Source organism: Gigantopelta aegis, chromosome 1 (genome assembly GCF_016097555.1).
Source record: "Gigantopelta aegis isolate Gae_Host chromosome 1, Gae_host_genome, whole genome shotgun sequence".
Classification (NCBI taxonomy): Eukaryota; Metazoa; Mollusca; class Gastropoda; order Neomphalida; family Peltospiridae; genus Gigantopelta; species Gigantopelta aegis.
The window spans coordinates 17,329,136-17,341,169 of NC_054699.1; the positions used below are offsets into that span (position 1 = coordinate 17,329,136).

Genomic DNA, 12,034 nt, shown 5'->3' on the forward strand with positions numbered 1-12,034 from the left:
TGATATATACTGATGGGCAAACTGTCCTCATGTCAGAAGTACCCATGTTAGAGTCTGACCCAGAAGAAACTGACACAAGGGTGATTCTGTACTGCAAATATGCTGAGAAAAAGAACTTTGACTTTGTGCGTGTTTGAAGTCCAGACAGTGATATATGTTTTCATTCTGCTCTGCTAGGCATCAGATTTAAAGACACAAATCTTGTTCGATACTGGCTCTGGTAACAAACGAAAGCTACAGGACATTTCAAATTTAGCTGATGATTTCACTCCAGTTTATTACACCGTTCTTTTAGGACTTCGTGTATTCACCAGATGTGACACAACGAGAGCATTTAAAGGAAATGGTAAAGTAAAGCCAATAAAACTTATTCAGACAAAACTAAAATATCAAGAGGTATTTCAGAAGCTTGGCGAGTCATGGAAAGTCACTGAAGATCGTTTTCTTAGCTTAGAAGCATTTACTTGCAGGATCTATCAGATGACATCCACCACCAAAGTGGATGACCTTCGTTTGTCTATGTTAATCTAGAAGTGTGGACGGACAGGAAGCAAACTCGACCCCAGGAAAAATGTTGACCTGTCAACATTACCACCGCCATAAGTTTGCCTACGTGAACACATTAAAAGGGTAAACTATGAAGTAGGGATTTGGAAGACAGCCCATACACCCAAACCAGATATACCTGAACCCATAAACAATAATGGGTGGATTGCCGCTCATGGACATGGAGAAAGTTTGGAACCAAAGTGGTGTGATGGGGAAATCCTGCCACCTACATTGGCTGATATCCTAGAGGAGGTCCAATACAACACAGACAACGAAGAGGAAGGTCATGATGATGACAATTACGATGACAGCAGTAGTGACAGTAAAGAAGTATCAAGTATAGCAACAGTGATTAAATATTAACCTCTGGTGAACCAAGATATTTTACATGTGTGTCTGTGCTGTGCTCTATTGCTTCCCACCCCACCCCTTCTCTCACTCACTCTCTCTCTCTCTCTCTCTCTCTCTCTCTCTCTCTGTGGGTGTGCGTGTGTGTGTGTGTGTGTGTGTGTCTCTGTCTATATAAACAATTGGAATGTTCATTTTCTAGTATATACTGATATGGTGTATTGTTACAACCACGACAGTATTTTTTTATTTGCTAATGTCATACAAACCAACTTTAAAAACATTAATGAACACTGACGTCTTGCAGGTGCTGTAAGGTATCTATCTTACAATTCTTAAGTTGTTAGCATACAAATTAAATACTTTATTAGGTGTATGATTTTGAGCGTCGCCTGAAATCCGTGACCTTTTGACCTCTAATGACCTACTTATTGACTCCAATTGGATATTTCACTGGTGTGCGTATACCTCTCACTAATGTCAATATGTGAAATGTCAGCTTGCTAGTATACACTGATCTGGTTTAGTGATATGACCATTTTTATTTCCCCTTAGCTACAGCTACATTTTTGTTAACGTTAAAAATATGACCTTTTCCCATTTGTCACACAAACACTACTTTGCAAAATAAATGAACACTAACACTTCGGATTTGTTACAAGATATGTCCCCTACTCTTTCTTGTTCCAGCCAGGCACCACGACTGGTATATCAAAGGCCATGGTATGTGCTATCCTACCTGTGGGATGGTGCATATAAAATATCCCTCGTTACTAATGGAAAAAATATAGTGGTTTTCCTCTCTAACACTATATGTCAAAATTACCAAATGCTTGACATCCAATAGCCAATGATTAATAAATGAATGTGCTCTAGTAGTGTCGTTAAACAAAAGCAAACTTTTTTTCATTTGCTGTAGAATACAGCCTGATTGTAATAAATTCGTGTCTTGTCTTGTCTGTCTTGTCTTGTGTATGTTATTGAAATCAGCAATAAACTATTCTTCAGTAGCAAAAGCACACGTTAGGTTAGTGGAACACCCTGGGTTATTCAACCGTATTACTTAATATGTTGTCACTCGACCTTGAAAAAGGGCCCACGTTTTGTGAGGTTGCTGCTACCTGGTAAGAGCTATATTTAAATGTTATAGGTCGTCAGATATATATATGTTCATATAGCTGGATGGACTTGTAAGAGTTTGCCAGGCACATGTTTTTGTAACTTGTTTGTTTGGTTTGCATCTAATGCGTTTATCCAGGAATATATGTCTGCTGTGAGTATTGATTTGTTATACTGATATCTAAAATACAATTACATATACTTTTTGTACTATACATCTACTCCAGCTAAATGTATTAGGCCCTACTTTTATACTTTTATGTGACTTTTAAAAAAATGTTTATTCATCCAATACTTCCTCCTCAACCCCCCCCCCCCCCCCCTTCTCACCAGTGACTCATGACTGATACATCAAAGGATTTGGTATATGATGTATTTAATGTTTGTGCTTCTCTATCAAACTCCCGAATGGTGTGTCATGTAAACTGTATATTGATGCTTTGGTGGTGGTCAGTCTCTGTCTCTGTCCCTCTCTGTCTGTCTGTCTGTCTGTCTGTCTCTCTCTCTCTCTCTCTCTCTCTCTCTCTCTCTCTCTCTCTCTCTCTCTCTCTCTCTCTCTCAGTGTATGTGTGTATGTATGTCTGTGTGAGTGTCAATGTATGTGTGTGTGAGTGTGTGTGTGTGTGTGTGTGTCTTAGTATGTATGTCCTCTGTGTGTATGTGTATGTGTGTCTGTGTGTGTGCCTGTGTGTGTGTGTGTGTGTTTGTTTGTGTATTTCCTGTATATGTATGTGTGTGTGCATGTGTGTGTGCTTCTGTGTGTGTGTGTGTGTGTATGTTTGTTTGTGTTCCTGTGTGTGTGTCTGTGTGTGTGTGCGTGTGTGTATATGTGTGTGTTCCTATGTGTGTGTTCCTATGTGTGTGTTCCTATGTGTGTGTGTGTGTGTGTGTGTGTGTGTGCCATAGCATTCGGAAGATTATAGCAACTGGAAAAGAGCAACTGTCTTAATTTGATTTTCAACTGGGGGCCAATGTATTATTTTCAGAGTTGTTTGGGAAATATCGTCAAGTACATCTCGGGATGGTTGTTTGTCACGTACCATAACTGGGTCACTATGGTTTTCTTGTCACGGATTACTGAACATTAAGGGAAATCCTTGTCTAGACCATATCTTCTTTGTTAATTTATATAGCACAATCACACCTTGCATGCAAGTACAACTTGAGATGGCAGTGCGTCTTCTACTATTACTAGGATGTGGTTCAAAATAATGCACCTGCTTAATTACAAGGTCACCCAGGCCTACCCTTCATTGTTCTACCTCAGATATATCACATAATTTGTCTAAATTCCGAACATCATAGGAAAGTCTTGTTCAGCCTTTCAAGACGCCAAGACGGTTTACGTTCTCTGACGTTAACAGGGGCAGGAATTAGCCCAGTCGGTTGAGCGCTCGCCTGAGGTGCTTACGTCGCAGGACCGAACCACATCAGTGGATCCATTCATGTGATTGGGTTTTTTCTCGTTCCAGCCAGTGCACCACAAGTAGTCAAATACCGTTATAGGTGCTTTTCTATCTGTGGGAAAGTGCATATATTAGATCCCTTGCTGCATTAGGAAAAATGTAGCGGGTTTCCTCTGATGACTACGAGTCAGAATTACCAAATGTTTGACATCCAGTAGTCGATGATTAATAAATCAATGTGCTCCAGTGGTGTCGTTAACCAAAACAAACTTCTTCTGACGTTAACATTAAAGAATCTGTATCTCTGTTAATATAAATGTGCCACCAGTCTTAAAGGGTTCAGTGTGATATTGTTAAGTATGAACTACTAGTATATAACGACTTTCAATAGACGGAAAAACATAACAAAATTGAATAAAATGCATTAAAAAAAGATCTAAATCGTACTATTATTTTACTTCCCATAAAATTTAAATGAAAATAAATTATAATTTTGACTGGAACTTGAACTAACTTTTCCCGTCATTCACCACTGCTGTGGACGTAATGACGTCGTGACTGAACTACCCACCATCATGTGCGTCGCTCAGTCCTCCCCCCTCAACTTTTAAAACCGGATCGACACCAGTGTTTACTATTGTACCCATACTACAGAACTAATTTCTTTCTCATAAAAAGCAATAACTTTAATAATCAGACAGCACTTTCTACTCCAGTGGGTGCAGTATCATCAGTAGTTGGTCTAAAACAGGCGGTTTGTCTATCCCCCTGCACACATTTTACATAATTGTAATCCAGTCATACATATAATATTTAATAGTACGAACTGATTCCTTTCTAATAAAGAACAATAACTTCAATAATCAGACAGCACTTTCTACTCCAGTGGGTGCAGTATCATCAGTAGTTGGTCTAAAACAGGCGGTTTGTCTATCCCCCTGCACACATTTTACATAATTGTAATCCAGTCATACATATAATATTTAATAGTACGAACTGATTCCTTTCTAATAAAGAACAATAACTTCAATAATCAGACAGCACTTTCTACTCCAGTGGGTGCAGTATCATCAGTAATTGGTCCAAAACAGGCGGTTAGTCCATCCCCTTAGCAAAGTTTACATAATTGCAATCCAACCATACGTAAAATATTTAAAAACAAATGGTTTAAACAATATTTATTCCCAATCATACTGCTGCTTGGGGATTAGCCAACAAGCAAAAGGGGGGAAAAACACATTTCATTAATTTGCAAGCTTCTCCATCAAATTCCTAATGGACGTACCATGTACTTCATCAGTACTTTTGCTTCATTTTCAGGATTTTTTTCCCCAGATTAACAAAAAACGGAAACCATGCTTAGTCGAATAGTTTTTCCTTTAAGACAACAGATTCGTAATGCGCGGCACTGCCAGAACATCACAGAAATACAGGTTCTAACTAGCCGAACAGCCTGTTCCTCGTGTGCTGCAACTTATGGGAACAGAGATCGGAGTAGACCTACAGACTACAATAATTCAGCTATTTTACCTGAAAACAAATTTGTCACGGTCAAGAGCAGTTTTCCAAGATGTCTGTCATCGGAAGCAGCCATCACAGCGATTGAGAAACGTGACCGATATTTGGAGTTGCACCACGAGGGACAGGTGTTTACGATCCCGTACATGTGGCTGAGGGACCACTGTCGCTGTTCACACTGCTTCAATGAGGAGACGGGGCAAAAGAATGTCAGTCATAAGATTTCGGGGATTGGGGCGTCTGGTGTTGAACTTGAGGAATTTGGAACCACACTGAAAATCCTGTGTGAGTATTTGTTTTGAAGGGTTGTTGTTGTTGTTGTTGTTGTAGAGTACAGTTTACTTAAAGACCCTGACCCTATTGGCGATGTCAACTTTTGAATTTAGCTCAACGTTAAATTATCGCATTATATGAAATATTTGTATTTGTAAACATTTAGGAAGATACCTTAATAATGACACACGCCTGTTGACTAATCACAAAACCGCAAAATGTGGCGGTAATAAATATTTTTTAAACAAAATTATTGTGTTTAGCTCCATTGCATTTGAAAAAAATATAAAAAATACTTAAATTAAAATCTTAATTAAATATTTAATTTAACTTTTAAAAATGTATTATTATTATTATTATTATTATTATCATTATTGTCCATTTTTATTGCTATTGTTCTTAATAGTAATTATAGTAGTAGTTGTAGTAGTAATAGTAGTAGTAGTAATAGTAGTAGTAGTAGTAATAGTAGTAGTAGTAGTAATAATAGTGGAAAATAGAACTTTAAATAACAGCACTTTGAAGTATTTGTAGTAATAGTAATTATAGTAGTAGTACTACTACTACTACTGGTAGTTGTATTAGTAATAGTAGTAGTAGTAGTAGTAGTAGTAGTAGTAATAGTAGTACTTGTAGTAATAGTAGTAGTGGTAGTACTGGAAATTAGAACTTTAAATAACAGCACTTTAAAGTATGTTTTGTTTGACGATACCACTAGAGCACATGGATTATTTAATGTTCATTCCTGCAAAATGTGGAGACTTGAGCGCTTCATTTACAAACACCAATTTTCCTCTTCTTTTCCAAGTTGATGATGATGATGATGATGATGATGATGATGATTTTGTTTTGTGTCTTTACTCTAGGGGAAGACGGCCATAAGACTGAATATAGTGTGCAGTGGCTGGTAGACAACAGCTATTCCACAGAGTCTAAGAAGAAGACGATTCCACTGTTGTGGGATAGCGCTAAGATCCACTCTGAACCGATGCCGGTCGTAGACTATGAATCGTACAAAACCTCGGAGACCGGCATCAGAGAAACCATGTACAACTTACTCAGATATGGATTCTCTGTCGTCGAAGGGGTGAGGATAAATTAGAAAGTATTGTTTTGTCCTGAGTTTCCTATATGCTCTGTCAGTCTCTAGTATGTTAGTTTCATACGTTATTTTTGATAACACGTAACAATTTAAAGACATACGAATGGCTGCTCCTAGGTGATGACACTCCATAGCATCCAATAAAAAAATCCACAATCGAAATTGACTACTGGAAAAGACATTTAAATTTATTTTAAAACTGTGTGGTTTGAGGGTTTTTTGTTGTTGTTGTTGTTGTTGTTGGGTTTTGTTTGGGGTTGTTTTTTTGTTTTGGGGGGGGGGGGGGGTTGTGGGTTTTTTGGGGGATGGTTGGGTTTTTTTGTGTGGTTTTTTTTTGGGGGGGGGGGTTGTGGCTGTGGTTGGGGGAGTATATAAAAAAAATAGAATATTACTTTCGTACTCGTTAGATAACATTTATCTTACAACTCGTTCAAAAATGTATCCAAATCGCTTTTGCTCGTTAGATACGTTTTAAAACAACTCATTGCGAGATAGGGGGCGGGACGTAACCCAGTGGTAAAGCGCTCGCTCGATGAGCGGTCGGTCTGGGATCGATTCCCTTCGGTGGGCCCATTGGGCTATTTCTCGTTCCAGCCACTGCACCACGACTGCTGTATGAAAGACCGTGGTATGTACTACCGTCTGTGGGATGGTGCATATAAAAGATCCCTTGCTGCTAATCGAAAAGAGTAGCCCATGAAGTGGCGACAGCGGGTTTCCTCTCTCATTATATGTGTGGTCCTTAACCATATGTCTGACACCATATAACTGTAAATAAAATGTGTTGAGTGTGTCGTTAAATAAAACATTCCTTGCATTGTGAGATAAATGACATCTAACAGCCAGTCATGTAGTACTTTCTGTTTAAATTAGAATGTTTTTCAATCTGATTGTAGGTTCCGACCTCACCCCAGGACACGGAAGAGGTGGTTTTGAACTTGAACTTTGTCGAGGAGACACTGTTCGGGAAGATGTTTTATATCATGCCCAACAACGAGAGGCCCGATACGGCATACACCAACACAGAGCTGGGAGCCCACAATGATACATGCTACTTCACTGCACCTATTGGGTGAGTGTTTGACTAACTCTAGGTGTAGCTTAGTGGTACAGAGCTCACAATGATACCTGCTACTTCATTGTACCTGTTGGGTGAGTTGTTTGACTATCTCTAAATGTAGCTCAGTGGAACAGCGCTCACAATAATATTTTGTTGTACCTACTGGTATGTTTCACTCAGGCCCGTAACCAGCGTGCTAAATGGGGAGGATTGACACAGAAAAAGAAAGAAATGTTTTATTTAACGACGCACTCAACACATTTTATTTACGGTTATATGGCGTCAGACATATGTTAAGGACCACACAGATTTTGAGAGGAAACCCGCTGCCGCCACTATATGGGCTACTCTTCGGATTAGCAGCAAGGGATCTTTTATTTGCGCTTTCCACATGCAGGATAGCACAAACCATGGCCTTTGTTGAACCAGTTATGGATCACTGGTTGGTGCAAGTGGTTTACACCTACCCATTAAGCCTTGCGGAGCACTCACTCAGGGTTTGGAGTCGGTATCTGGATTAAAAATCCCATGCCTCCACTGGGATCCGAACCCAGTACCTACCGGCCTGTAGACCGATGGCCTACCACGACACCACCGAGGCCGGTCGACATTGAATCAGATGGAACTCATATGGAGGATGTAGCTCGTCAAGGTGAACGCCGAAGGCGTGGAGCTCTTCAAAGGGGTATGGGGAGATACTGAATATGAGGGTTGAAATTAACATTAAAACCATGGTCAACAGCAAGGCCAGTTGAAGAAAAATCTTACTGGCACTTATACAAGTCAACTAGCCCTCCAATTATCCCACTGAATTTTAACTGCACAGCCTAAATCAAAACTAAAATGTTCTTTATTCAATAATAATCATGTGCTCACCGTATATTGTCCATTTGTGTCAAACGGAAACCGATGAATTGGCATGTAACTTCATAATGAATAAAGTTAAAATGCATATGAAAATGTTATTAAGTTTTAAACTTATACCAAGTCAAATAAAAAAAATTGAAAATAAAAATGTTTCTTTCCAAATTAGGCTGCCATTAAAATCTACAGATTAAGTATCATTTTTAATACACGGGTCAAAAGTTTGCTTTGTTTAAAGACACCACTAGAGCAAATTGATATATTAATCATCAGCTATTGGATGTCAAACATTTGGTAATTTTGACATATAATCTTAGAAAGGAAACCCGCTACATTTTTCCATTAGTAGCGAGGGATTTTTTATACACATTATCCCACAGACAGGATAGCACATATCATAGCCTTTGATATACCAGTCGTGGTGCATTGGCTGGAACAAGAAATAGCCCAGTGGGTCCATTGCATTTCATGAATTTTGCCAAATATTAAAAGTAATTCTCGTACTTTCATCTATCTAAAAAAAATAAAAAAATATATCCATTAAAATGGCAGACCCTAATTTCAACACGTAAAAATGGATCCTGAGTTTAGTTACTCTACAAACCTGTAATATGTTTGGATACAGTTACAACAGAGTGAAACGTGAGTCTGTGACGTTGAAAGGGTGAAATACCCTTAAAAATAGACAAGAACTCAACTCTACAGGGGTCAAAAGTTTGCTTTGTTTAATGACATCACTAGAGCAAATTGATATATTAATCATCGGCTATTGGATGTCAAACATTTGGTAATTTTGACATATAGTCTTAGAAAGAAAACCCGCTACATTTTTCCATTAGTAGCGAGGGATTTTTTATATGCACAGGATAGCACATATCATAGCCTTTGATGTACCAGTCGTGGTGCATTGGCTGGAACGAGAAATAGCCCAGTGGGTCCATTGCATTTCATGAATTTTGCCAAATATTAAAAGTAATTCTCGTACTATCTAAAAAAAAAAATATATATATCCATTAAAGTCGCAGACCCTAATTTTAACACGTAAAAGTGGATACTAAGTTTAGTTAATCTACAAACCTGTAATACGTTTGGATACAGTTACAACAGAGTGAAACGTGAGTCTGTGACGTTGAAACGGTGAAATACCCTCTAAAAATAGACAAGAACTCAACTCTATAACTATTACTTCTCAGAAGCAAGTGCGTTTATAAAAGTATGAAAAACACATTTTGTGAGGTTTAAAACACCAGGATGACCAGAAACACTTCAGATATACGGAAATGGATAATCTAAACAATACAATCTAAGTAAAGTATGATTTTAGTTATCAAAAACGGCTCTATAATGTTTAAAAACTAGGGTCTGTCACTTTAATTTCCTAGATTATTTTAGAGTACTTAATTTTACCCTCTGGCAGAAATCCCGATGGCTGCAAGCTCAGAACAGTATTTTTAATGCTTTTACAATTGTGCACTGTTATATATTTTTCTGTATTAAAGTGTCATGGCATTACATTGTCTGATGCATGATGGGACTGGAGGGGAGACTTTGCTTGTCGACGGTTTCCAGGTGGCGGAGAAACTTCGCCAGGAAGACCCAGCAGCATTCACCAACCTAACCAATCAGATTGTTCCACACGAGTATGTTGAGGAAGGATTCCACATTCACTCTCACGGTCGCGTGTTGACCATCCACCCAGCTTCCAAAGAAATGGAAAATATACGGTATTTAAAATTGAAAAAAAAAAAAAAATCATACATTAACCCCAGCTCAGCATGACCATATTACGGTCAAGGTTCACTAAGATCATGGTTAAAGTTAAAGTTCGTTTTGTTTAACGACACCACTAGAGAACATTGATTTATTAATTATAGGCTATTGAATGTCAAACAGTTGGTAATAATTGTGATATAGTCTTACAGTTAAATGTTTGTTTTATTTAACGACATCATTAAAGCACACCGATTTATTAATCATAGGCTACTGAATGGTAAACCTGCTACATTTTTTCCATTAGTAGCAAAGGATCTTTTATATGCACCATCCCACAGACAAGATAGCACATACCAGTACCATGTAAAAGCATGTCCGACCGGAGGGGACTATAAGTTTCATCTCAGTCCTGTCGGACCATCTCTCAGTTGCACATAACGTTTTCCAGACTTTTTTTTCGCAATGCCTCAAAATATTGAGTGGAGGGTTTGTGTACAGCCTTATCAAGTACAGTTACGGATGAAGTTTGACTTTCATGGAGATTTACCCACTTTTGACAGAGTTATGGCCCTTAAACTTGGAAGATATGAAAATTTTAACTTGTAACAACGGCCGTCTACCATCTCAACAAGTAGACCAATTAACCAATGAAAATGGTGCTTTACCCTTGAGGCACAATAGGCTTTGATGATTTTTCTAGCATTGCTTTCAGTTGATTGCTCTATAATCAGAGGGGGGGGGGGGGGGGGGGGGGGGGGGCAGGGGCCCCACCCACCCTAAATTTTGCTAGTTTATATTAATTTAAAAACAAATTACGATCCCCCTCCAAACCTCTCCCAAAGTTCCCTTGTCATTCTGCCTCATGTCATTGCCCCCCCACCCCACCCCCACTTAAATGGAATTTCTGGATCCGCCACGGACAATGTTTGGTTGTTAAAAAATCCCACCCATAAATTGTTTTTTTTCTCCTCCAATTGAAGATTCAACCCATACGACATGGCCCCACTGGACACCATCCCACCCAATGAAGTGGAACAGTTCTACAAGGACTACAAGAAACTGACGAAGCTCATCTATGACCCGGCCAACAGCTTCTGGTTCAAGCTGCACCCAGGCATGTTGGTTTTCATTAACAATTGGAGGGTGTTGCATGGAAGAGCCAGCTTCACAGGCAAAAGAGTTCTAAGTGGCGCTTACATTCCATACCACGATTGGATGAGTAAAGCCAGAGTTGCTGGACTTGTTTAGGGGACACATGTCACACAGTGAAATCTGTATGTCATTTTGGTTTTATATAAAGATATTGTCCTGAATTTGTAGGCATTAAAATAATCTTGCATTTGTATTAAAAATTTGATTAATAAAGCCAGATTTGCACATCTTGCTTAAAGCACACATTATACAGTGAGTGATAGAAATACGCAAAACATTTTACTGGTCTACCGGAAAAATCTAGAAATCTAATTGTCTGCCAAATGGATTATTTTATTCAACTACTATGATGTTTGCGACTGCTAAAAATAAAATTGCACTGAAATTGTTTACTTTTCCACTGGACAACCACGAGGCACATTTTGCTTGTCCCAATAGATTTTCACTTGTTGGGACAAACGGACAACAAGTGCTTATATCGAACACTGACAGTGCAATCCGAGGATATATAAATTATATGGGTATGTAAAAATATACATGTTTTAAGAGACATGGCTGATCCTTTTTCCAATACTAGCTGACGAACTGTACTAATTTTGTCAATCGCTATTTTCATAGATATACCAGTAATTGTTTCTGAGGCCAGTGATGATTGCTTTTGTAAATGTGAGAAATTAGCCGATGATTAATAAATAGATGTACTCTAGTAATGTCATTCAACAAAACAAACTTATCATCATTTGTGTGTTTTTTTTATTTTGTGTGTATCTTAGCGCTAAGATCGCTTCTGATCTTAGTACTAAGATAGCTTCATGAAATGGGGCCCTTATGTGTTACACTGGGATGTGATACACATTTTAAAAAATTTAATCATGACACCCAATAGTCGATTTCTATTTTTGTGCTGGGGTGTCGTTAAACATTAAATCA

General features: G+C 38.4%; 1 protein-coding gene across 2 annotated transcripts; it reads left to right on the forward strand.

Moving 5' to 3' along the window:
• Positions 1-1,924: 1,924 nt before the first annotated feature.
• Positions 1,925-11,833, forward strand: LOC121371387 (trimethyllysine dioxygenase, mitochondrial-like). Of its 2 annotated transcripts, none has more exons than XM_041497257.1 (6): positions 1,925-2,021; positions 4,743-5,225; positions 6,080-6,300; positions 7,212-7,387; positions 9,739-9,963; positions 10,933-11,833. In XM_041497257.1, exons 2-6 carry the CDS (start codon positions 4,778-4,780, stop codon positions 11,198-11,200), a joined length of 1,338 nt encoding a protein of 445 aa, XP_041353191.1. In that variant the 5' UTR covers positions 1,925-2,021; positions 4,743-4,777; the 3' UTR covers positions 11,201-11,833. The 2 variants fall into 2 exon arrangements, with proteins under 2 accessions (XP_041353191.1, XP_041353182.1); XM_041497248.1 differs by lacking the exon at positions 1,925-2,021 and adding an exon at positions 2,030-2,170.
• Positions 11,834-12,034: the final 201 nt, after the last annotated feature.